Source organism: Colobus angolensis, unplaced genomic scaffold (assembly GCF_000951035.1).
Source record: "Colobus angolensis palliatus isolate OR3802 unplaced genomic scaffold, Cang.pa_1.0 Scaffold232, whole genome shotgun sequence".
Classification (NCBI taxonomy): domain Eukaryota; kingdom Metazoa; phylum Chordata; class Mammalia; order Primates; family Cercopithecidae; genus Colobus; species Colobus angolensis.
In genome coordinates this window covers 4,567,517-4,594,482 of record NW_012115511.1, presented here as the reverse complement: position 1 = coordinate 4,594,482, position 26,966 = coordinate 4,567,517, and the positions used below count along the sequence as shown (strand labels likewise).

The 26,966-nt window shown below is 38.8% G+C and overlaps 1 protein-coding gene across 2 annotated transcripts in view; it reads left to right on the top strand.

Moving 5' to 3' along the window:
• STARD3NL (STARD3 N-terminal like) overlaps positions 1 to 26,966 on the top strand; it is a 60,657-nt gene that overhangs the window by 21,065 nt on the left and 12,626 nt on the right. For both annotated transcript variants that reach the window (XM_011944517.1, XM_011944518.1), the window contains 6 exons: positions 8,558 to 8,840; positions 15,545 to 15,622; positions 16,197 to 16,274; positions 18,148 to 18,201; positions 18,316 to 18,433; positions 20,747 to 20,842. In XM_011944517.1, the coding sequence (XP_011799907.1) occupies positions 8,616 to 8,840; positions 15,545 to 15,622; positions 16,197 to 16,274; positions 18,148 to 18,201; positions 18,316 to 18,433; positions 20,747 to 20,842 (649 nt within the window). In that variant the 5' untranslated portion in view covers positions 8,558 to 8,615. The remainder of the gene's footprint in view (positions 1 to 8,557; positions 8,841 to 15,544; positions 15,623 to 16,196; positions 16,275 to 18,147; positions 18,202 to 18,315; positions 18,434 to 20,746; positions 20,843 to 26,966) is intronic.

Genomic DNA, 26,966 nt, shown 5'->3' with positions numbered 1-26,966 from the left:
ATTGCCTCTTCTCCTCTTTAGACTTGAGCATGTGCCTGTCAGCTTGTTCTCATTGCTTGGTTTGTGAGCTATTTTGTTTCTTTAAGGATATAGCACATCAACTTTGATTCATTATGTGTTGATTTAATAGGGTAACTCTCAGTATTACTTTGTTTCAAAATTTTTCCCTATTGTAGACCTGATCATGTGTATCTGTGGAATGCTTTGTAGAGTTTTATACATAAACCTCTTTTTTTCTATTTCTTTTTTAAACATTTCACTCATTTTCACTTGGCACATTAGGAATTTGATGACAAAATTTGATTCTTTGACTCGAAAAATATTTTTTAATTTGAAGTAATACCAAATAATTGGCTGGGTGAGTTTATTTAAATGCTTTATAGAATGTTTCACATATTATTTTGGAATGACTGGTTTTTACCCAGATTTCTCTATATAGTAGCTTTCTATTGCCTCAACTATTAATTTGGATGTAATTTATGAGAATAAATTTTTAGAAAAAACATTTTTTAAATTGGGGCTACTGGATTTAATTTTTAAACACCTGTTTTTTTCTGGACATTGTATTTAATAGGGAGCATATATGGGACACAGGAAAACAAGGCTGCTTTGAAATGTCAACGTAAATGTAATGGGCAGTTTGCTGAAGAAAGATTTGTTTGCTTTTGGCTTTATGAAACTGTTCCTGTAGAGCTTCGTGGTGAAGGTTCTCAGATTCGGGAGGCTGGAGTGTCACACACGTGCGTCAACTCCCTAACCTTGCCCCCTGCCAGTCCTTTCCTTATGAATTTCTCATCCTGTGAGATAGCATTACGCTTTCTTTCTTCTCTTTCTCTCCTTCTCTCTCTCTTTCTCTCTCCCTTTCTCTTTTTCCATCTCTCTTTCTCTTTCTTCTTTTTTGTTTTCTTTCAGAGTCTTGCTCTATCTCCCAAGCTAGAGTACAGTAGCATAATCTTAGCTCACTGCAGGCTGGAACTTCTGGGCTCAGGTGATCCTCTTGCCTCAGCCTCCCGAGTAGCTAAGATTACAAGTCTACACTGCCATGCCGAGCTAATTTTTAAATATTTTGAAGAGATGAGGACTCACTCTGTTGCCCAGGCTACTCTCAAACTACTCAGCCTCCCAAAGTGCTGGGATTATATTTGTGAGCCACTGTGCCCAGCCACTTGTTTCTTTTTTTAAGAATATCTTATCTACAAACCATCTTTGAAGTGTTTTCAAAATGTAGACAGCCTCATATAGGCAGACATTAAGCAGAACTTTTTCTTTTATCAAAGTTTGAATTACTGGTTAAATTTTACACATCAATTTTCCAGGTCTTGTTAGCATGCCATAGTGTTCCTCATGTCACATGGGTGCCTTTAGAATATGAAGGTGACTCTGTCTTGCTGTGTTTTTAGTATTCTGGGTTAGCTTCTGCCCCACATCTCTCTCTTCTCTATGCATGCTTATTTTTAAAGCATCTGTGTTTTTTCAGGCCTCTTTCTCATACTAGCAAGGTAAGTATATAAATGTCAGGTTATTCACTCACTGTTCCCATATCCTACTTCTAGCTGCTTTGCCTCGGAAGGGAAGGTGAGGACTCTAAACAGGACTTCTATGTCATTAACCAGGTCTCATAACAGTGGGGAGCCTTGCAAGACAGCCAGCTCAGGCTGCTTCCTGCTTCCAGGGACACCCAGTCCCAGGATACAGTGGGCACAGCCATGGCAATCTGTCCTTTGGGACTCTCAAATTGCATGACTGTATTTCGCACACCATGTGAACACTTCTTGATGTATCTCCTTCCTTCTCTGAATCTGGGGTAAGGCAGGACGATGGAGAGGAAAGAACCAAGTTTGAATCCTAACTATACACTACCTTGAAATATCTCTTAGATGGATCGGCCCCACCGTTTTTGCCTGTAAGAAGAGTCAGAAAGATTAGGCTGGCAAAGTCAGTTGCCTCCAGGCTAGGTGAAGATTTGAGGCCAACTGGAGAGTGTGTGCCCCACTTAAAGTGGTCAGCAGCTTGGCTTTATCATCATAGTACGAGAATGCAGGCCTGATGATTCTATACCTTTTGACTTTTCAAGAGAAGCTAGAAATCTGGGGAAAAAGTAATTAATTAAAATGTTAGCAGTTAAGTCAGTATCTTAAGAAACATTGTACAAGACCAAGAAAACATGTCTCTAAGCCAAATCATCTCCAAAGACTTTTGCTAAGATGATGACTAAAGCCTTTCTAAATTAAATATTTTTAATGTCTGCTATTCCAACATTCTTTGGAAGAAAACATACAGTGTCCTGGCTGCTGCCTTAAGTAGTGCTGAGAAGGCTGGGTGGTTGGGTTGAGAGACTTGGCTTCGGGCTGTCAACAGGAGGTGCACAGTCTCTCTTTTCTCCCCCTAGGAAGGCTGAGATTGTGGGGCTCCTGTAAAATGCAAGCAGTAGTAGCTCCTGCTCCATGGCAGCTGCTGTCCACCGCCTGGGTAGTGTCACTTCTGTGTGGAAGCAGATGGAGCTGATGTTTCGACCCGGCTCTGTACCCATCATGAGGTGTGGCCTAGATCAGGCGGAATTCAGGCAGCGTACAGACCTGTGAGCTTGAACATAAATGTGGGTTACTTTCAGCCATTGAGTTTTTAGTGATTTGTTAATGTAGCATAAATAGAAATAGCTGGCTGATACTATAGTATAGAGGAGGATAATTACACACTGGTATAAAACAAGACATCAGTCTCTTTTTCATGAAACAACCAAAGGGGATTCTCATCTTCTCACCCATATGTTTTTCTTTGTTTTCTAATTCTTCACTCCCATACTTCCCACACAGTTGGGATAAATTCTGAATTGCAGATTTAGCTTCCTGTGTATACAGCTAATCAATACTTAGCACCCTCTTTAGAGAGGTATGGCTTGCCTTAAGCCAACCCCAGAGAGGATCTCAGTACTCTGGATTGAATATTTAATACTTCTGAAATGACATCTGGAAAAATACCCAAGCTCTTCCTCAGAAACAAAAACAAACAGTTGTAATCTCCTGAATTCAACAGAGATTGCTGATAGCCTACTCTCTGCTAGTATCTGTGCTAGATGCTAGATAGAATTTATACAGTTAATATTTGTTCTGTTCCTGCTGTCTGTCATGTGCTGTGGTCATATTCAGAGCCTTTAAGAAATATACTACTTAGTGGGAGAGGCAGCAAAGTGGATAATTAAGGCCTATTGTGGTAAGCAGTTCCATTAAGTGTCACATCCACAGATTAGGGGAGCTTGTATCTGGTTGGAATATGGGGAGCATTCAGAAAAGTCTCTCTGAAGGAACTCACACTGTACTTCAGCTTTCTGAAGGATATGGTTAGGATGAAATCCAATAATCAGACAGTAGAAAGCGGCTTTAAGGAATGATCCTTCTCTTTACTCATTAAAAGGAAGCACTCTTTCTCAATGAGTGTCAGAATCACATGGTTCAGGTATTGGGGATTAACCAAGATCCACATGTGATACTGGTGCATATGCACACCAAAAATTCAGAACTTTATTGCATATGAAAATCCCATGACACATTTTCTGCGCTTTCTCAGACTGTCTTGGCATTGCCTCAAGAACCTGCAGCCACTGGCTTTGCTGGGCAGGCAGCTCTACTCTAGTCTGTGGGATTCCAGCACCTAGGCTAGCCAGTCCCACACCCAGTTTTCCTGTCTTCCCTCAAGACTCGAATGAAATGTCATACCCAGGAATGTGTAATCTGGTTTTAAGAGAGGCTGCTTTGGCCAGATGAAGCAACTAGAAATGTAGTAGAGTTAGCTCACTGTCAGGAGGAGTTTGACAGGTGGAAATAGGCAATAAGAAGCAGCCGGGGAGATGTAGTCCTCCCCACTGTTCCCCTCAAAGCCTCCACCCCAGACTGCTCTGAGGCATGGTTTCTCCATTTCACCCATCTGGAAATGTATCACAGCCCTTAACCTGCTGTGTCGCTTCAAGGCTTGTGAAGAAGCTAGTGCAGTGCTTCTCGTTCTTCCCTGTTCCACTATTTATTATACTCATTTAACCTATGTATTTTTTAAGGAACTCAGGCTAAACATTCTATGTGTTAAGCCTGAGTTCCTTAAAAACATTTAGAAGTGTATCTAGTATATTAACTCAAATACACTTGTACTTAGAATATCTTTAGCTCAAGTTTATCACAATGAAATGAGTCACAGAAAAAAAACTTCAGTCTTATTATCAGGGCTAATAATGCAGAAACCAAGAGTTTCCTACAGAGCATAAATTAGCTGATATTTCCTTAGTATTTTTCACCAGTGCTTCCCAAATTTTCCAGTTTACAGTCTGCTTGTAGGAGTAAGAAAGATTCTTGAGCTCTCTTTTCCCACCAGCCCACAGGCCCTTACCAATCCCCCAAATATATTATCAATCAGGAGTACTTGTTTTTTGGAGGCATGGGGAGTAGAGGCTATCAAATTTGTTGACCTGCTGTTGTGTGCTGCAAGAGGCCATATGCGACTGTTAGTCAGTTTCACCAGCAGTAAGGGAGATAGAGGACAAAGATGGCCAAATGTTTCTGAGTTCGAATAGTATGTTTTTAACATAAGTCCCTCAAACTAAGCAACCTTCTTCTCTTATTTTTCTGTTTTTGAGTAAAAGTTTCACTCAAAAAATTAATTCTAGAAGTCTGAACTGTGTGTTTTCATAACCTAATGGAGATTAACCTTGTCATTGGTTTCATCTAGACCAGTTAATTCACTGGATTAAGTAGGTAAATTAGAAAGAAAAAGAAAAGCAAGCTCGCTTGCCTTTTTACAACTTCCCTCTTTCCCAGAGAAAGATCAGTTTGATTAGAGCCAGTCTGCTCAGAGATTTCTGTGCTTTGTGTAACTTTTTTTTTATTGAGGTGAAAGTATCTATAAATTCTTGCTAATTAGCAGTTACACATACACATATGAAAAATCGTGTAATGATTCTCATGTCCCAAGCCATATGTATTCCATTGTGTATTTAATATCGTATTTTATTTTGAAATGTATCTCAGATTTCTAGGGTTGTATGTTGCTTTATTAATCTTTTTTATCCACAAGAAGTAGGTTTGTGGAAGGAAAAAGGAGTGAAACTAAGAAAATGATTTAATTTCCTTGAAAATGATCTTCCTCCTAAAATCAGTCCTCAGTTTGAATTTTGAGTTTGTTCAATTTTCTGTTCACATATTAGTGAATTTAATAATTTAAATTAATTTTTAAATATAGTTGCTAATTATTAGACTGGCTTAGAATTATCTGAGTTGCTTTATCATAATGTAGGATATATTGTTGCAAAAATATGTCTGTATTCATTCATCCAGATTTCTTTTTTTTTGTTTGTTTTGTTTTGAGACAGTCTCACTCTGTCGCCCAGGCTGGAGTGCAGTGGCATGATCTCAGCTCACTGCAGCCTCTGCCTCCAGGTTCAAGCAATTCTCCTGCCTCAGCCTCCTAAGTAGCTGGGACTACAGGTGTGCACCACCGTTCCCACTCCCTTTAATAGAGACAGGGTTTCCCCATGTTGACCAGGCTGGTCTTGAACTCCTGGCCTCAAGTGATCCACCTTCCTCAGCCTCCCAAAGTGCTGGGATTATAGGTATGAGCCACTGCGCCCGGCCTCAGCTATTTTCTTAAACTTAAAATGTGTGTTTCATCACAAAAGATGTATTAATTACATTCATATTTACTTATTGTTTCAGAATTAACTCCTAGAAGTCTGACAGGTGGTAGTGCCTTGCAAGCTTTGTGTTAAAAACTGCTACTGGGGAATATGCCGTTGCTATCCCTTCCACTAGGGTGGCATTGATCTCATTAAGACAGAAGTTATGTAAGAATGCTTTCAATTTGAGAACTTAATATTTTCTTTCCTTTTACTAAACACTTCAGTGGCTTCTTACTGAGTTTTTCAAAATGCTTTGCTGATTTGCTGACTCTGAGGAAACAAATTGAATGTCTGAGACACATTACCTAATGTTGCCTAGATCGGCAGAAAAGAAAGGGAAAGGCAGCTTAGGTTCTGAGGACATCTGTCCAGAACCCCGACAGAGTGATGTTTGAATTTAGAGCCTCTCATTGTAAACATATAACACGTGCAAAAAGTGTGAAAAAGGCCAAAGGAGGGGGAAAATATAATCTCATCAGTCAGAGAGAATCATTGGTAATATCTGATATATTTCATAGGTGCATTCTTATAAGAATTTGATTTAGGTTTATTTTACAGAGTTCTGAACATACTATGTGTGTGTGTATTCCATTTAGTATTCGATTTATTTTTTATTTTTTTGAGACAGAGTCTTGCTCTGCCACCTAAGCTGGAGTGCAGTGGCACGATCTCAGCTCACTGCAACTCCACCTCCCGGGTTCATGCCATTCTCCTGCCTCAGCCTCCCGAGTAGCTGGGACTATAGGCGCCCGCCACCTCACCCGGCTAATTTTTTATATTTTTAGTAGAGACGGGGTTTCACCGTATTAGCCAGGATGGTCTCGATCTCCTGACCTTGTGATCCGCCCTCCTTGGCCTCCCAAAGTGCTGGGATTACGGGCGTGAGCCACCCCACCCGGCCTAGTATTCGATTTTCAATTTAGTTATCATAACCCAGGCATTTTTTCTAAGTCATTATAAATGCTTCATAAACGTTTATTTTAGTGACTATACTGTGGCTATACTGTGATTTATCTAATTATTCTAATTAGTTATTTAGGTCGTTTTGTAATTGAGACTATTACAGATACCTTATGATCAAGTTTTTTAATAGGGATTTTTATTGAAAGATAATATACACTATTCAGTTGTGTGTACATGTATATACTATATAGCATTTTGAATTTTTCATGAGCCAACACATGACTAAAGCTATGGTGTACATCAATAAATTATCACTAAATGAACACAACTATGTTATCACTACTCAGGTTAAGAAATAGAACTTTACCAAGTCCCCTAAATATGCCCTCTACTCTCTGCCTTCTAATCACTGCTTCTTCCCTGTTCCTTGAAGATAATCACTAACCTGACCTTTAAGGCCATAGATCAGTTTTTGCTTTGAATGTCTGTAGTTTGGTTAATCTCGTTTAGATTTAGGGTCAAGAAGTATGGATGTTTTAAAGTATCTTATTTCATATAATCAAATTGCCTTCATAAATGCTGTGCCATTTTACCACCACATTGTTAAAAAGTATGAGAAAGACTGATTCCTGAGTGTGGAAAGGAAGAGAAATTGGGGTCAAGTGTAAAGAGACAAAGTTCTGAACAGTGAATGATAGAACCAAATGGGATCATATTGCCTTAGGGAAATCTCAGCCATCTGTTTCTAAATTCTGTTTTATGGCTTTGAAAGTCCTCTTCTTTACCTGGACATTGCCAGTCATTGTGGCAGAAAGAAAGGAGAGCGTAGTGAGCCACATACTGGCTCTTCATGCACCGGCTCTGGACACAAGTGGCATATGAACTTCTGCCCACTTACATGTCACATTCATGACTAAAGAACAGATATGAGTTCAGTAGAGCCAGGAGTATATAATCCCACAGGGAGAGGTCCTACAGAAAAGGAAACTTGACTACTTGACAATCATACCATGCACCACACTTTGTTTAATATCCTTGTCCCATCCATAAGCAGATCAGATTATTTAGATTGCTCATCTTTTATTTTTATTATAAAAGCACTCTCTGGTCTTGAGGGGCCTGCATCTCTGTATAGAACTATACCTTCTGTAATTATTGGTCGGGTGGTTTGCCTGGTGCTAAACTTTTTGAAGTGTGCACTTCTTTTCCAAGAAGGGGCCTAGAAACATGCTTGTTCATTGAGAGGATGGGGAAATGCTAACTTTAGTTTATAAGGTACTTTTGATGAAAGAAATTCCTCCTTAGGAAGTAAGAATTTTTGTGTGATTTTTGTTTTGTTTTTGTTTTTTGTTTGAGGCAGTGTCTTGCTCTGTTACCCACGCTGGCGTAGCTCATTATAACCTCAACTCCTGGGCTCAAGCGATCCTCCCACGCCGCTCCTGAATAGTTAGGACTATAGGCTTGTGCTGCCATGCACAGCTAATTTTTCTTTTTTGTACAAACAGGATCTTGCTGTATTGCCCAGCCTTGGAAATAAGCTTTTTTATAGCTAATTTACACATTCTGCTTACATGCTCCAGGAAAGCTTTCAGTAAATGATTTTCTAGCCCATGCATAATTATACTTACAGGACTGTGGAGGTTTTCTCCCTGGCACAGAAAGGTAACCGGCATGAGTTGTTCACCAAGAGGCTTGCTCCAGGTCATCAGGAACACTGCTTTCAATTGTAGCTAACATCCTGTTCTTCACCCTTTCCTACAGTCAATTTGCTTTTTCTCTATTGCCATTCTTTGCTAAAATAGCTGTTTTGTAGTACTGCTCTAAAACATTATGTTTTGCTCTCATTTCTCTTTCTCTTTATGTCTTCATGAAAACATAAATCAGTCAAGGTACTCTGTTGTTCAGTTAGAGAAATAGTTGCACAGTGGAGAGGGTAACACAGTTATATTTGATCAGCTTGGATTTAACATGGTGTCTCTATTTTATTTCCCAAAGGTGTCTTCTCTTTAGGGATGGTGAGGTTGGAAAAAGGCTCCTGTAACCCTCCTCCAGGATGAACCACCTGCCAGAAGACATGGAGAACGCTCTCACTGGGAGCCAGAGCTCCCATGCTTCTCTGCGCAACATCCATTCCATCAACCCCACACAACTCATGGCCAGGATTGAGTCCTATGAAGGAAGGGAAAAGAAAGGCATATCTGATGTCAGGAGGACTTTCTGTTTGTTTGTCACCTTTGACCTCTTATTTGTAACGTTACTGTGGATAATAGAGTTAAATGTAAGTTGGTGGTTCTTTCATGACTTTTTAAGAAGTGTTTCCAGAGACAACAGGGTTTTTTTGTTCATTTTTCTTATCATTTGTCTCATTTAGTAATTTCCATCTTTTTCCAAATGAAGCCGTTGCTCTTCTGCTGATTTGGACCTTTCTTGTTCTTTAGTATTATTGTTTAAAGCAAATGTGGTCAGTTTAAAACTCATGTTGTCTGGGATTTTGAAATTTGAATTCCTGGTATTTTGCTCTGTAACAGGAGGTGACAAACTATAGGCTGTAAGACAAATTCAGTAGACCTGCTTTAATAAAGTTTTATTGGAACACGGCCAGGCCTGTCTGTTTACATATTGTTTATGGCTGGCTTTTGCACTGAGTAGTTGCAGTTGAATAGTTGTGACAGAGACCCTCTGACCCACAAAGGCAAAAATATTTATTCTCTAGTCTTTTTCAGAAAAAGTTTACCCATCCTTCCTCCAGAAAATGTAGAATGCTTTTGGAATATGTTTTAGATGTTTCGTGTACTTTTCTAGTTCCCAGATTTAAGATTTGGCGTATGTTTGTTCTTTACTTTCTTGCAAAGAGATTACTTATTTATGTTTCACCAGAGAAGTTGTGCTGGAAGCATTCAGAGGTTTATGCAGTTATTCTGTATTACCAACCAATTGTTTAGACCGGTACTGTCCAATAGAAATATAATGCAAACTATTAAATATGTAATTTTAAATTCTCTAGTTATCACATTAATAAAAATCAAAATAAACAGATGAAACTCATTTAATATTTTTTATTTAACCCAGTATATGTATTTTCTTCCCAAAGCCTTGGCTCTGATTGTTTACATTCCTTACCAACAAATAGGTGAGCTCCTCCAGAAGGTTTTCCTCACAGGCAAAAAGTCTCTGCTTTCCTATTTTCAGCAGTTCATTTATTTCCAGGAAATGTTTGCTAAGACCTAGTTAGTAATAATTATTCCCTGTTGTTTATTTTTAGGGGGTTACTCTTTGCTAGGCACAGTGCTAGATGCTTTATGAGAATTTATTACAATACAGAAGATGTGAAAAGATGCTGAGCTTCCCGTTTGAAAATTATTTTAAATTTTGTCTTTTAACAGCAAGAAGCAACATCTTAACCTAATTTTTTATTAGTATTCTAATTCATAGCAGTAATTTCAATTCTAAACTCTGATCACTTAATAGAGTCACTGAATCTCATTTAATTTCTTCACGAATCCTAACAGAGGAACTAAACTCGTTATGAAAGCAGACAGTTACGTTAGAAAATAATATTTGTCTCATAATCACAGTGATGTGGAACATGAGTCCACTGTTAAGTTTCTGTTTACAGATTTTTCTTCTGTTAATTTTGCACTATGGGAATGCCTGAGTTTTGTTTATAACCAGACAGGACAGTGATATGACATAGTAATTTAGAGTTTCTTTTTACTATATAACTATAGTATATTTAGTATAGAACTATTAGTATAGTATAGAACTATTTGTTCTATATATGCACATTAAAGAAAATATTTTAATGTATATTTTAAAGGAGTAATATGTTTTCGAAACTATAGCTATGTGATGAGAGATGAAAAGGAAATGCATCTTTTTTTTTTTTTTTTTTTTTTTTTTTTTAGATGGAGTCTTGCTGTGTCACCCAGGCTGGAGTGCAGTGGCACAATGTTGGCTCACTGCAACTGCTACCTCCTGGGTTCAAGCAATTCTCTTGCCTCAGCCTCCAGAGTAGCTGGGACTACAGGTGCATACCATCACACTCTGCTAATTTTTTTGTATTTTCAGTAGAGACAGGGTTTCACTGTGTTCTCCACGCTGTTCTCTATCTCCTGACCTCGTGATCCACCTGCCTCAGCCTCCCGAAGTGCTGAGATTATAGGCGTGAGCCACCGTGTCCGACCAGAAATGCACCAGGAAACACAGCAGTAATTTTAAGGGGGCACACTTAAAAATCATTTTAACATCAACAGCAAGTCCAGGCATTCATTGCTTTGGCTGCTTATATCACTATGTGCCTTTAAATGAGGAAAATCATGAGGCAGAACTGTGGTGGGGTTCATGGGATCACACTTCTCATGTCCCTCCTTTCTGTTTCCTCCAGGCAAACAGAAATGAAGTAGGCTGCCCCCCGTTCTTGTTCACAGACAAGTTATCTGTTTACATCTGCGTGCAACATATGATAAATGAAAAATCACCAGGCCTAGCAATTTAGAAATGTGTTTTTATCCTCACTTTTTCACCAACTACTAGCTTCCCCAGTTGTAAAATTAAAAGATTGGAAAAGGGTATACGATCTTTAAGCAAGAACATCATGACTTTTTTTAGTATGATTGTTTTTTAGTGTCCACTTTCTAGTTCTACTTGTTTTGAATTGTCAATCTTGACCTGGCGTTTTCACTACACACAGTACCATTCATTTTGTTTTGTTGTCTCTCTATAAAACTCTAATCATTCAAATCCATTATTATTATTATTATTATTATTATTAGTGTCTTTACATTTACTGAGTGCCAGAGAACAGGCTTCTAAATCAGGTGTTGCAAGCTCTACCCAAAAAAACTACATGGAATTTAGAGTTTAGTTGAATACATATGGCACATAATCTTATACTGCCTTGTGACGTAGTCTTAAAAGAAGAAAGAAAATGTCATAAAGAGTGCTTAGGCCTTTAGAATATGGGGAACCAGCTGTTCTCTGCAATTATAACAATAACCAAAGTACTTTGCCTCCATGTATGACTTCCACCTTAGCCACCTTCCCTCTGTGCTCCAGGGACCTGACTGGCACCATCCCAGCCTTGAGTGTAGGGCTTGGATGAGCCAGAGAAGCCTAACACCACCTTAGTTCATTTTTCTTCTAGAAGATCTTAGGGCTGCTGATCTCTTTTTGGTCAGTCAAAAGGATGGTTTTGATTCTATCCAAGGCCTCTTGGCCCACCTTTGAGTAGACTGATTTCCCAATTTGGATCTGGTATTAATTATGGTTTGGGTTCCCTGAGACTCTGTTCCATCTGCAGACTCTCTCCTAGTCTCTGTAGACAGTATGAACAGGGATCAAAGTAGTGACAGTCGAAAGGAATTTGACTTTCTTTTTAGCTTTTGATGCTTGATTGAGATTATGGTTCAAAAAAAGACTTTATCAGTCCTTAGTGACTTTTTTCTTGTTATTTTCTAACTGATGTACTAGAAAATGTCGTAACATTCCTAATTTGACTTAGAGCTTTCGTGACCAGGTCTTTGGCCTTAGGCAAGCTGTTTAATAAGTTCTCTGGGCCTTTTGATCAATTCAGCAAACTAATACTGGTCTTGCCTTCCTCATGGGTCCATGTGAAGATCAAATGGAAAGATGTATACAGCAGCCCCTTTGAAGATACAAAGGTCTGCACAATTATAGGTTGTGTAATTTATTAATAACTAAGATAAATTTAACCCAGAAAAAGGAAAAGAAAATGCTAGTTACTGTTTTCTCACTATCGTTACATTTAAGTTTCAGGTACTTATTACCCTGCTAATTCTGATTCTATTACCTCATTCCTACTATGCTCTATAAACTGTGATGACCAAGTATAACAGAAATTCAGATGAGAGAGATCAGTGGCTTGGACTCTTTGAGGGAGTGAATGGAAGAGATGGACTGTGAATTGGATTTGGAAGGATAGGTGGCAGTTAAGATGGGAGGATGATCTGGGAAGGATGATCCTTCAGTGTGGAGCTTGGGGAGAAGGTTTGGAGATCAAGGTATATGGAAGTACTGAAGCAGGAGTATGTGCTTATGTGTGGGGAGTGTGTGCTCAAGTGCTTGTGTTTGGAGGGGATGGGGCAGAGGCCGAGAAAATACTAACCTGACTAGAAAGTAAGGTGCCTATTGGAAATGAAATTGCATAGGTAGGCTGGTGCTAGATTATTCAAGTTATTAAAAGCTATATAGAAGGATTTGTGTTTACTGCAATGAAGAGCTGTTACAGATTCTGGAGCAGAATGGACAACATGATTTTGAGATTTTGCAGAAGTCAGTGACTCACAGTCTACATCACAGCCTCCTTGACCTGTCCAGTTGGATGTCTGACTTAACATGCTTCCCCCAATACATACACACACCTTCTTTCCCCCTTCTTCATCAGTAAGCAAACGCAGAGACTCAGACCAAAAGTGAAAACTCATTTTTGATTTGCTTGTTTGTTTTGTATTTTTCATACTTCATATCCAGTTTAAAAGTAAGTCCTATCAAATCTGCCTCTAAAATATATTCAAAATATGACCACTTCTCTTCTTTTCCACTGTTTCCAGCTTCAACCAAGCCACATTATCACTCATCCAAACTGCACTCCTGGCTGGTCACCTGCTTCCGCTCACCGTACAATCCATTCTTCTCACAGTAGCCAGGGTAACCTGTAAAAAACAAAAGTCAGATCATGTCACTTTCTGTTACAACTCTTCACTGGCAGGCCATGACATTTAGAGTAAAATCCAAATGTCGAACTTTGGCTTGCAGAGTCCCCAGAAGCCTCTCAGACTTCCTCCCCATCCTCTGTTCCTGGCTCATGGTAGATGAGCACACTTGCCTCCTTCTGTTCTCAGACAGGAATGAGCTCCTTTCTATCTTGGCACCCTTCTACTAGTTGTTTCTTCTATATGAAATGATTAATTTCCTTTATCATTTTGTAGAATTCAACTTCTTATCTTGCTAGTATCAGTTTAAATGTCTTCATTGTTCTGTCACACTGTCCTGCTTCTGTTGTCTGTGTAGCATTTATTTTCTTACTTGCCATCTCTCTCACCTTGCCTGAATATAATCTCCATGAAGACAGACATTATTTTGTTTACTGAAGTATTTCTTATATTTAGAACAGTGCCTGGTGCATAATAGATACTCAGCAAATATTTGGTGAATGGATAAAGATCATTGTGGCAGTGGTGTGCAGGTGGGACAGATTGGCAGTAAGAACATGAATTCAGAAGCTGTTGCAGGAATGTCATTGAAGGTGGTGGGATGTCATTGAAGGTGGTGGGAATAGGAAGGAAAGAACTAACATGGGAGTCACTAAAGGAAGGAATGTGAGACTTGTTGATAGGCTGATTTTATCATCCCCAGTGTGCAAAGATGACTCTAACGTTTCCAGTGATGAAACCTAGGAGAGTAGTACCAGAACTGACTGGGAAGGGATTTTGCATGAAACTAACGATAGTTTATTTAAGACATCTTGAGCTAGAGATAAAAATTTTGAAATGAGGATTTAGAGTATAAGTTAGGGATAGAAATATAAATTTTAGATAATGTCTATTTGAAGGCAACTCCAAATCAGAGTATTTTGAAGTATACAGATACTAGTGAAAAGCTATGGGTTATTTATTGCAAAACTGTATTGGCAGCTTTGATTCCTGTTCTCCCAGGAATCAAGGGGAGGTCTCTAAGTGGTAGAGAACCCCTGTTTGCTATAGGCTGCTTGGAATAATCATTCTTTTAATATTCTGGATATTGGCAAGTTTCCTTAGTCTGGAGAGACACAGTAATGGGACTAAACGGCTGGGTGTCTTTCAATCATTATTCCTCTTTCCTCCCAGGTTTTCAATTCTATTCATTTGTAAAGGTCTATAGCCAAGCAGGTCTACAGAGGATCCAAGCTAATTACAAAGAAATGTAGACCTCCTTAAGGGATTTTAGGGCACAGGATAGTATTTATGTTATGCTTTCATTTGCATAACAAATACAAATATGTGAAATGACATCTAAGCTAAGAATACCCTTCCCTATGGCAACTTTCATTCGAATTTGAACCTGGCAAAGGTGTTCCTTATTGTTTTCCCTCTTATCCAGGTCTCTGGTTAACTGTCCTTCCTTTGGTCCTTTTTCAGACTCTGCATTTGTTTGCCAGGCCCATGTTCCAAATTGGAAATTTGAATTTACTTTTGCATGTCCTGCTCCCTCTGATCAGGCTAATCCAGGGACTCTGACAGTTACCCTGCTTGGGTGCTGCATTAGCTGCCAACACATGTCCCCTTACTTGATTTTTTAAAAGTATTAAACTCCATAGTTTAATTTGTCAAATTTTGAACTTGATGATATAAGATTTATTTTGACAGTAGAATTGGGAGAGGACAGAAAGTTGTATCAGGTTTGAGTCTAGTACTGTATTTTGTTATCTATTCATGTTAAAAATATACTTAAATTGATAAAAGTGCAGAATGTTTAAATGCCAGGAGAAATAAAAATGAGAAACCACCACAGAGAATGTTTACACTTCTATCCTGTGTCATGCTAATGGCCATCACTGACATTTGCCAGGAGGTCAGGGGAGCCATGGCCTTCTAAGACCTAAGACTGTGGAGAGTGATCAGAAAGTGAGGGAGTCCTGGATAAAGGTGAATTGCCTTTAAAAGTATACTTTTGTATGATTGAAGACTTTATCTTAGAAGGGAAAAAATAATTTTCTTAACATTTTAATTTTCCCAAATATGAACTGCAGAAGCTATTATTTTTCACTATACAGTTATATCTGTTGAATGAATGAATTCAGAATTGAGGAATCAGAAAGTGCTATCCAGCCCTTTTCTATTAAAATTATGAGAGTTCTTTTCTTCCGTACTTTAAGATTTCTGGGTTCTGAGAAGATAGGCAGGAAAGTTGGATAGGAAATCTTACCCTTGTTTTAATTCCACACATAAACCTCTCCTTGTTTTTGCTTCTTACTCTCCTTTCTAGGTGAATGGAGGCATTGAGAACACATTAGAGAAGGAGGTGATGCAGTATGACTACTATTCTTCGTATTTTGATATATTTGTAAGTATTTTTTATGTTTCATTTCAGATGTGATAAAACTGACCCAAAAGGCAGATTTCCTCTAAATGGACTTCAAATTCTATGCCCTTTTTTCCTCTTTTGAACACTGACCATATTTTCCTTTTCTTTTAATTCCCCACCATTCAGTGCTCTCTCTCTCTAAATAAGGAATTTTCTGACCATCTCAAGGAAATAAAAGATTAATGACAGATAAGGGAGGGCAGCATAAGGAGTCGTTCCTATTTTCTTGTTGGAGAGCCTTTATTCTTTCAAATGACTGAGATAGAACCCGTTGACATATCTAGTCACTGAAAGGAAAATTCACCTATTTATATAATAGGATGATGAAAATGCCATCTTTTCTTTTTTCTTGCCTTGTTCTTTCTTTCATAAAGGGAGATTAATGTGAGACCTAATTTGCTATGAGCAGGGATTCCCAAATGCTGGTCTACAGAGCAGTGCTAGTCCCTGTTAGTCTCCAGCTAAATCACAAGACAGTCTGGTAATTTCTTCATAAAGCTATGTCATTTTTATGTATATTTTTTAAAACATCTCTTTCTTTTCTTGCTTTCAGCTTTTGGCAGTTTTTCGATTTAAAGTGTTAATACTTGCATATGCTGTGTGCAGATTGCGCCACTGGTGGGCAATAGCGGTGAGTATGCCCTGCTTGAGTGGGTCATCGCCTCCAGTGCTGGTGGCCAGGTCCTACTCTCTACAGGCCTGGGCTGGAGAAGATACAGTTCTAATGCAGGTGGAATCCCACTAGCTTTCCTGAGTCCCGTTTCCTCCATACTTAAGTAGGTTTAATACTCCAGGGCTTCTTTCCAGTGTTAATGAGTAACTAGATTTGTCTCTTGGTGCTGAGCCAAATGAGGAATCTAGAAGCCCAACAGTGATTATTGGCCAAGCACCAAGCCACCCTCTACCTTATTTTGCAAATAAGAGATGGGAGTAGTACATCTGTCACAGAGATATTTGGAAAATGTCTTACTTGGTTGAAACTGCTTAGTGATTGTTTTTCATGACATGGTCCGTACTTATTTAGATAATTGCCTTAGCCCCTTCTTTCTTCCCCACAACCCCCCATCTTGGAGGGAAAAGCTCTCAATCTTTCTGTTGTTGCCTTGGGCTTCTCAAGGACAAGGACTTTTTTACTCCTCTGTTTCCTTGCATCTAGCACAGAGAGCTTTGGTATTCTTAATAAATATTTAGAGATTGATAGAATTGCTAGCAATTCTGCCTGACAGTTGTCTGAATATTTGCCTTTTGCACAGCTTTAATAAGTCAGTTCTGTGGGAAGAAAACGTGGAGCTCCTCAGACTAGAGAGAACTGCTCAGAAATAACCTGCAGTTCTGCCATTAGAGGACAAGACCTCAGGTCTGGGTGGCCCAGGCTGCCCTCCTGAGTCCACTAGGGGGCGATATCTGTCTGGACCATCTCTTCTGAGCATTCTCAGAATCACTGGGCAGTGGTCAGACCATCTGTTAATCCAGAAGCTCTCACTTCATGGATATAGGCTGACAGTCTTGGCCAGACTTGACTCCCTTTCCTGAATAATCTTTTGCTGATATCATCATAGCTTTTGATGATTGTACCCTCCCATTTTTCTGCATTTTCTACAACAGATCCCTTTGGGATGTTATGTTCCTGAGTTCCCATGTGTATGCTAGTATTTGTCAGACCAGCCCTCTCAATGTTTGTTTTAGAAAAGTGTATGACATGTATATTCAGTGAGAGCTGTAAGACAGTATCTTCAATATCTGCTTTCACATTATCTGAAGAATAAGTCTAATTTAGCAAATCATTTTATTGCTTCTGATTCTTGCTTTAAAAAACATTTGCAGAGAAGAGTCTAGAAGCTGGAAGGAGGAGAAGTCAGCTGGTATCTAAAGAGCACTTAGTGTGAGCCTGTAAAGTTAATTAGTGTCAGAATATGAAATGCTAAACCACCTCCTCTCCCAAGCAGCTTACTCTGTGTGTGTGTGTGTGTCTGTTTCTGCAACTTTGATAATACTTATTGAGCAAGATACTTGGTGTTCCCTGTCCTCCCTTCTGTCGATCAAGCTACTATTGGTATTCATTTTGGTGAAGTTTCACCATGCTAAAAATATTAGTTGAAGGAGACAGTGACAAGGCTCAGGTATTATGGTATCTCTGGACTTCACAACCCCTGGCAAGAGCCCTACCTATGCACTTTACCAGTAGGTCTGTTCATGTGCTTGTAGAGGCTTTGGAATTGTACCTTCTGGTAGATAAATCTTAGTTGCCTAGCACACCAGCCTGCTGAAATGTGGGAGGAGAAACCACATGCAGTCATTTAGGGATTGTGTCACATATAGAAGCCCGTTTTGCTGCAGTGTGGGTCTAGGGGATAGAGACTGAGTGATATGGGAAGGAGCCAGGCTAGGCACAGGTTTTTCAGGCATTGCCTGCTCCTAGCTCAGATGGGTCTCTTGTGAAGAGGGAGGTACCTTCACAGTGTGAGATGCCTAATGTGAACAGTGCTGGATTATGTGTCTTGCAGTTGACAACGGCAGTGACCAGTGCCTTTTTACTAGCAAAAGTCATCCTTTCAAAGGTATGGCCTACCACTTTTTCTGTACAGTTACCATCTTCAGTGATGAAGCCTCGTTGTCCAATGTGAGTTTGTGGTAACTGCATTTCCCTTTCCTGGTCATATCTTTTCTTCCAGCTTTTCTCTCAAGGGGCTTTTGGCTATGTGCTGCCCATCATTTCATTCATCCTTGCCTGGATTGAGACATGGTTCCTGGATTTCAAAGTGTTACCTCAAGAAGCAGAAGAAGAAAACAGTAAGTTCCTCTCAGAGTCAGCCTCCTGAGACGGACTGGGTACCAAGCTGGGAGGAAGAGGTGTGGTGTCTTGGTGTGAATCAGGCTGCAAATGGGTAGAGTTAGGCAGTGGTGGGGTCTCCATTCTTTAGTGGCTACAGCAGAAATCGAGAGAAGAGTTGGGTGGATGAAAGGGTAAATAATAGAAAGCAGCTCCTCTCTCCAGCTATTGGGCCAGGCTTCCCCTGGAAGAAACTGTGAACACTGGTGTAAAGAGCATTCAAGCAATAACAAAAAATAGCCAGCACTTCTTTCTCCCCAGACAGCTTGTTCTTTTCTCCCTATTAGAAATAGGCAGGACACTAAGCATTTTGTGCATATAGACAGAACTGTCCTGTTTAGGGGAAGCATTTTGTGCATATAGACAGAACTGTCCTGTTTAGGGGCAGAGAAAATAAAACCAATATTAAGTGAGTAGAAGCAACTATTCTAAATACAAGCCAGTGATTCTCCAAAGTCTCCCATTGTGATCCATACAGCATTTGGTGGCTTCAGATGGGCCACGGTTAGAACAGTTAAATGCCTCGGGCTGAGGACCATTGGTGGGTTTAGGATGAAGATTATTCACAGGAGGATGACAGCAATCCAGAGCGAAGCTCAGCCTTTCACCATCCTCTGAGTAGCTGAGTCATAGCTAACAGGGTGTACTCATGAGTCCTGCCAAAGCTGCTATAATCTCATCATGGCTTTGAGTATCCCAGAATATTCACTAGGAAGACCAAATGATTGATTAAGCTTTATGGTCAATTACCAAGCTGGAATTCTTCTCCACATAATGTCCTTAATGGAAGCCCACATGCTCCACCCACCCATCTTAAGGGTGAAACAATCAAAGCTCATTTCAGACACCCATGCAGTTTCAAGACATGCTGGTTTTATGCCTCTGCCAGTCATCTGGCTCAATTTGCCTTGCCTCATAGGAAAAAAAAGTATCTTATAGAAAGGTAAGCATGATTATAACTTCAAAAAGCAGCAGGATGCAAAATAATCTTGCACGTGGTTTTATTTTGGAAAATCTCATTTACACAGAAGAAATATGTAAGAAAAGAATTACAATTCAAGAGTAGATTTTAAAAACCCGTTAATCAGACTGAGGTGTACCTTCTATCCTGTGCCCTCTATTCCTTTGTGAAAGTGTATTGTGGAGAAGTTATAAGTAAAGCTAATTAAAGTCTTTTTTAATTGTATATAAATACGAAACTGAACTTTATTGAAAACCTATCAACTATAACTATGACTGAGGCTTGAATGGTTATGAGATTAAACCCCATTCAAAGTGACTAATAAAGCAGAACACACAATTAATGAAATTTTTTGAAATAGCATTTATTTTCATTGTCAGTAGCATGTATGACACACATACCTGGCATCTACTATTTGACCTGGTGCTTCCTCCTACTCTATCCTAAGGTTAACTCAGCTTTCAGTCAAAAGAACTTAAGTGTTGATGGCCTTGCATGTGTTACTGTTCCTCAGCTGTCCACGTCCTGCTTTCTTACCTTTTCTTTGCTTTTTTAAGATACTTTTTTCTTTTGAAACCTTCTTGTTGCATAAATATTTCCTCGTTTGTCATCTTAATTGTTCTTTATATATTTATAAAAGGCCATCCCTGTATTGCACTTTACATCTGGCATCTCTCTAATGAGATGTAGCCAGCAGACCATTTGTAGGAGCTGACTGTGTTTTTTATTTTACTTTGTGTTTTGGTTTTGAAATTGTACTTTTTTTTTGTAGGAAGGCAGGTATTCACAAGGGAAAGATGTAAATACTCAGTTATTTATTCTGAGACAGAGTCTCACTTTGTGAAGTGCAGTGGCACAATCATGGCTCACTGCAGCCTCTACTTACTGGGCTCAAGCAATCCTTCCACCTTAGCCTCCCCAGTAGCTGGGACTACAGGCATGCGCTACCACACTCGGCTAGTTTTTAAATGTTTTGTAGAGACAGGGTCTTGCTATGTTGCCCAGGCTGGTCTCAAACTCCTGGGCTCAAGCGATCCTCCATTCTTGGCCTCCCAGAATGCTGTGATGACAGGTGTGAGGCACCATGCTCAGCACCATGAGGCACTTATTTAAGCTACTTAGTTATCTGTCCTTACAGTATTGTGTGTCGTTTGTTAATGAAACTTATTGTTTGGTTGAAAAATTTTTAAAGTACCTCTTTTTCTAAAGGTATTTCATTATAATAATAATACCATTTTATTTTACTTAATCTTGCCAAATAGCTACCAGAAAGGTGACCTTACTCCCAACATCTGAATTTCTTCTCTTCCAGGACTCCTGATAGTTCAGGATGCTTCAGAGAGAGCAGCACTTATACCTGGTGGTCTTTCTGATGGTCAGTTTTATTCCCCTCCTGAATCTGAAGCAGGTAAAAAACTTCATTATTATTTATGCTTGTTTCTGTCATTCAAAAGCTCTGCTCTTCCTCCCTCTCCCTACCCCCTCTATTTCTCAGTGTACTTAGCTAACATCTAACATGCCAGGCATTAGGGATATGAAAATAGGTGAGACACAGTCTCACATGAGACCAGTGGTAAGACACAGAGTTGTAAAAATAAATGTCATGGAGGAGTGATTAGACACTGTGGTTTGTAATATGTATCTTAGAAGACACACACGTGGTTTGTGATATGTATCTTAGAAGACACACAGACAAGGGGAAGGGTCTCAGTGCTCTCATTATTCCGGTTCATCACCAAACCAACCTCCCTCTTGGACTCCAATGTCTGAGAAAGGCAGCACTGTCCACCTAGTTGCCCAGGTCAAACACCAGAGCCTCACTGTTGGCTCCACCCCATTCTTGCATATTCATAATTCACGAAGCTGTTTCCATCCTCTCTCCCTCTTTTCTACCTCCATTTTCTCGTTCAAATCCTGCCACTTCTTATCAGCTCCAGCCTCATTTCAGCATTACTTTCTGCAGTTTCTGCAACAGCCTTTGTCTCCCTGCCTCTGGTTTTGTCTTTCACTAACCAGCAACCAGAGTGCTCTGTTAAAAATAATAATTACACTCAACAACAAAAATAAACAACCTGATTAAAAAATGCAAAGGTTTTGATAGACATTTCTCCAAAGAAGATACACAAATGGCCAATAAGCACATAAAAGATGCTTAACATCACTAATCATTAGGAAAATGCAAATCAGAACCACAACAAGATACCGCTTCATACATGTTAGGATGACTATTACAGAAAGCAAAACCAAACAAAAAGGCAGAAAATAAATATTCATGAGGATATGGAGAAATTGGACCCCTTGTGCATTATGAGTGAGAATGTATAGCCCCAGTAGAAAACAGTATGGTGTTTCTGTAAAAGCTTAAACATAGAGTTACCATATGATTCAACAGTTCTACCCCTGGGTATGTACCCAAAGGAAATGAAAGCAGAGACTACAGCAGATATGTGTATACCCATGCTCATAGCAGCATTATTCACAGTAGCTAAATGGTGGAAACAACTCAAATAGCTGTCAGCAGATGAATGGATAAACAACATGTATGTATGTCCAATGGAATATTGTTCTGCATTAAAAAGTAATGGAAAGTTGGGCACAGTGGCTCATGCCTATAATCCCAGCACTTTGGGAGACCGAGGTAGGAGGATTGCTTGAGCCCAGGAGCTCAAGACCAACCTGGGCAACATAGTGAGACCTTGTCTCTACTAAAAAAGAAAAAAAAAAAAAAAGAATAGAATTCTGACACATGCTGTAACATGTATGAACTGTGAACACACTATGCTAAGTAAAATAAGCCAGACACAAAAGGGCTGTCATATGATTTCACTAGATGAGATACCTAGAGAAGTCAAATTCTCAGAATGGGCTTGCCATTCTGAAGGTGGATGTTGGTGATGGTTGCACAACAGCATAGATGAACTTAATGCACTGGACAGCACGCTTAAAAATGGTTAAAGTGGTAAATTTTATGTTAAATATATTTTTCTTTGGTAAACACTATTTTTAAAACTGCTAACACTTTTTAAAGTTGTCAGGTGCTGTTCTAAGCTTTATTAATATTCACTCATTTATTCCTGCCTTGTCTGCTTATCTTCTGAGATACAGATCACAAACCATAGTGTCTAATCCATTACATTCATTTTTACAACTCTGTGTCTTACCACTGTTCTCTTGTAAGATTGTATCTAACCCATTTTCATATTTTTAATGCCTGGCATATTAGATGTTTGCTAAGTGGCTCCACTCTGTGATGTAAAACTCATATTATCCCTAATGTAGAGATGAGCAAATGAGGCACAGAGAATTGAAGCAATTTGCCCAACATCATATTAATAATAAGTGGTGTAGCTGGGATTTAACCTGGGGTCCAGTCCTAGAGTTCACGCTTATAACTGCTAAAGTATATTAGCTTCTTGGTGTTTATGAAAATATAGACTTGGTCATGCCATTCCTCTGCTCAAAAGCCCTTCAGTAGCCTAAAGGATCAAGAAATCAGTAGATCTTAGCCTGGCTGGAAGTGCCCCTGGGGGCACTGTCACCAGTTGTCTAGTTTCTCACCTTGTGACTGCCTTCTCGTGTGCTGTTCAGAGCTCTTGTGAAAATGCTGTGCTCCAGAGCCCTCCAGCCATTGTCCACCTTGCTGTTTCCATTCCGAACATGATGTCCTCTGCAATCTTAGTGTCTGCTCACATGTTCCCAGGTTCTTGCCAGCCATGCCTACCCTTCCCGTCTCTCCCAACAGTCTTAGAACATCCTCGGCATGTTCTTTGGAACCTCTTCCACAGCCCTGTCATCCTGTGTTGTCTGCACTGCCTTCAGCACTGACCTGGTCTGTTTCTACTGCTGGGAGAGTAGTAAACTCAATTTAGAGACTACACCATTTTATTCCCTACATTAGGCCTAGTTAATATTTTCACTCACGCACACACACACACACACGCACACACACAGTGATAAAACAGATTCCAGACAGAAAGAGCCATGAATGATTGAAGGTGCAGCAGTGTGAAATATCAGTGTGCTGGAGGAACTCCAAGTAACTTGAGATTCCAGACTATTGGTGTTGGATCTGAAAGAAGCATACAACACAGAAACTGGAGCCAGATGAGATACAGATATGGATTAGTAGGAAATCTGTTTCTATAACAGTAAAAACTAGAATTAAGTATTAAATTCTTTATTACCTCATAAGGATTATTTCATTGAGAAGTTTTGTGTCATAGGACTTTACTCTTTGAAAAAAGGAAATTCATATTAGAGTTCATGCATCTCTACTTCTTTTTCTAAGACTAATACAGGTTCCCAGTACTAATGTATTTTCTTAACTAGAGTTCAGAATGTAGAACAGTAGTGACATGAGGAACACCACCTCAAGCATGCCTCATTAAGCTTTCTAGTTCTGGGATCCGTCCGCATTTCACCTTTATCATTTACCACCACCTAGTGGTATCCTGGAGCATTACCCTTTCCTTGAGTTAGGAAGGTAAACAAGAACAAAATATTTTCTTGGTGTTCCACTGTGTAGCTGCTTTGTTTGACAAAAGACAGGTTACTAATGGGCAGAGAAGGAGGGGTCAGAGTGGACTACCTTATTATATTTGCATTGTCTGAATGTTCAATTTAGGAAAGAATTAAAAATGAAAACTGTTACTGGAATTAATATACCTAGAAAAAAAAAAGACTACTCTAGAGCAAAACTTTTCCATTATGCCAATAGCTAAAAATTCAAGCCTTTCAGTAGCTGATGTTCTAAGCTGCTGTTGCCCTGCTACAGCACTGACTTCCCTGGTACACATGAGGGCGTCTGAAAAAGGCCTCACGTGCCTTTTGTTGTCTTTTTTTTTTCTCCACCACCTAATACAGTACCTGGCTTATATTAGACTTATAACTGTTGAAGAAAGGGATGAAAAGAAAGGGAAAGAAATAGGAGGCACCATAAACAAAAATGTTAGCACTTTTCCTTGTGAAGGAACAGCCTGAATTTTAGTGTCACAGTTTATTAGATACACTTGTAAAGGATATAAAAATAGTCTGTTTGCAGGCTTGCTTGTTGATCAGACCACATCCTGCATCCCTGTGTATTAAGTGGAAAGAACGAGAAAGTATGATCCTCTGTCAGATGACTGGGTTGAAATTATGTGTGGTCAGAGAGCTTAAATGAACCAGTTGTGAAGCTAAAGAAAGGGTAATTCTTCACCTCCTAGACCATGGAAAGACTAACTTAAAATGAGGAATTGCTCAATTGCATCATATAGCCTGTCCGGCGCAAGTCTAGATAAGGCATTCTTTACAGTTCTAAGTTGCCACCTCCCCAGAGTAGTCATGCATCCTGGTTTGCCTGCAGCAGCCCTGCCTTCTTCTGGTTGCCGCATGTAGTTATTATTAGAAGCCCTGTATCTCTCAGCAGTGTTCTTATTTAGATGATCGTTTCTATGATCACCCTGTGTGTAGTGAATAGATTTGAAACACAGTTTTTTCCACCTTTTAATTAAAATTTTGAAAATTACTGAAAAATCATTACCAGGGATACTGAATAATACTCACTTTTTAAAAAAGCTTGATTGAGGTGTAATTTGCATATAATAAAATTCATCCATTGTAAATGTATAATTGCATGATTTTTAGTAAAGTTATAAATTTTTAATCAATATTACAATGTAATTTTGGAAAGGTTTCATCATTTGAAAAACTTCTTCCATGCTTATTTGCAGTTAATCCCCACTTCTACCTCTAATCCTAAGTAACCACTCATCTTCTTTGTATCTTGACAAATTTACCTTTCCTGGGCATTTAATGTAAATGTAGTGATATGATACATGGTTTTTTGCATCCAGCCTCTTTTGCTTAGCATAAGGTTTGAGGACCAACCATGTTGTAGCATATCAGTGTTTTGCTCTTTTTTATAGCTGGATATTGTTCCATTTTATGGATATACAACATTTTGTCTATATCCACAAGTTGATGGACATTTAGATTGTTTCCACCTTTTGGTTATCATAAGTAATTCAGCTATGAACATTCACATACATGCCTCTGTGTGGATGTTTATTTTTATTATTCTTGAACAGATTTCTAAGAAAGGATTTGCTGTGTCGTATGGCAAGTTTCTGTTTAACTTTTTTTAAAATTGTGAAACTGTTCTTGATCGTGGCTGTTTTCTTTTACGTTCCCTCCAACAATGTACAGTAGTCCCTTCTTATCCACAGTTTCACTCACCTGAGGTCAACTGAGGTCTGAAAATATTAAATGGAAAATTCCATAAACAAACAGTCCGTGAGTTTTTAATTGTGTGCCATTCTGAGTAGCATGATGAAATCCCACACTCTCCTCCTTCGTCCTGCCTGGAATGGGAATCATCCCTCTGTCCAGATCCATACTGTGTGCACTGCCCACCTGGTAGTCACTTGGGAACCATCCAGGTTATCAGATCGACCATCCCAGTGTCACAGTGCTTGTGTTCAAGTCATCCTTATTTCACTTAACAATGGCAAAGTAGTACTTCTGGCAATTCATGTATGCCGAAGAGAAACCATAAAGTGCTTCCTTTAAGTGAAAAAGTGACAGTTCTCACCTTAATAAGAAAAGAAAAAAAAATCACATGCTGAACTTTGTCATGTTTGTCATACAGTAAACTTTTTCATAGTTATATATGTATAAGAAAAAACATATAGGATACAGTACTATCTGCATCCAGGGATAAGGGGGATTACTGTATATGCATTTCCGTTTCTCCATATATTCACCAATGCTTAGTATTGGGTCTTTTTCATTATAGCTAGGCTAGCAGGTTTAAAGTGGTATCTCATTGTGGTTTTAATTTGTATGTCTGCAGTGATACTGAGATATTTTTCGTGTTTCTGTTATATGTAATTCATAAGTCTTATTTAGAGAAAAATCTATCTCAAGTCTTTTGCCGTATCTTTGTGTTGTCTTTTTATTATTGAATTGTAAGAATTTTTTATACATTCTAGATAGAAGTGCTTTCATATATGATTTGCAAATCTTTTTCCCAGTCTATTGTTTGTCTTTTCATTGCTTCACAGAGTCTTTTGAAGCACAAGTTTTAAATTTCGATTAAGTGTAGTTTATGAATTTGTTCTCTGATGGATAATGTATTTGTGGTCATATCTAAAAAACTCTTTACCTTAACTCTATGACATGAAAATTTTCTCCTACATTTTCTTCTAAAAGGTTTTATAGTTTTACATCGTTCAATTAAGATTACAATACATTTGAATTAATTTTTAAATATGGAGGAGGTAAGGGATTATCATTCTCTTGCTTTTGGATATTCAGTTGAACAGCACCAGTTCTTGAAATGACCACCTTTCCCCATTGAACTGATTTGACACATTTGCTAAAATCAGTTTACTATGAACTGATTTTGTGCCAAACCAATTTTTATTTTATTTTATTTTTTTTTTCTCAACATAAAACATTATTATTGCTAAAGTGGTGGTAAAACATATAGCTGTTTACTTAATTACAATATTTCATTAGATACAGTCATTATTGGGCTGTACAAATTTTCA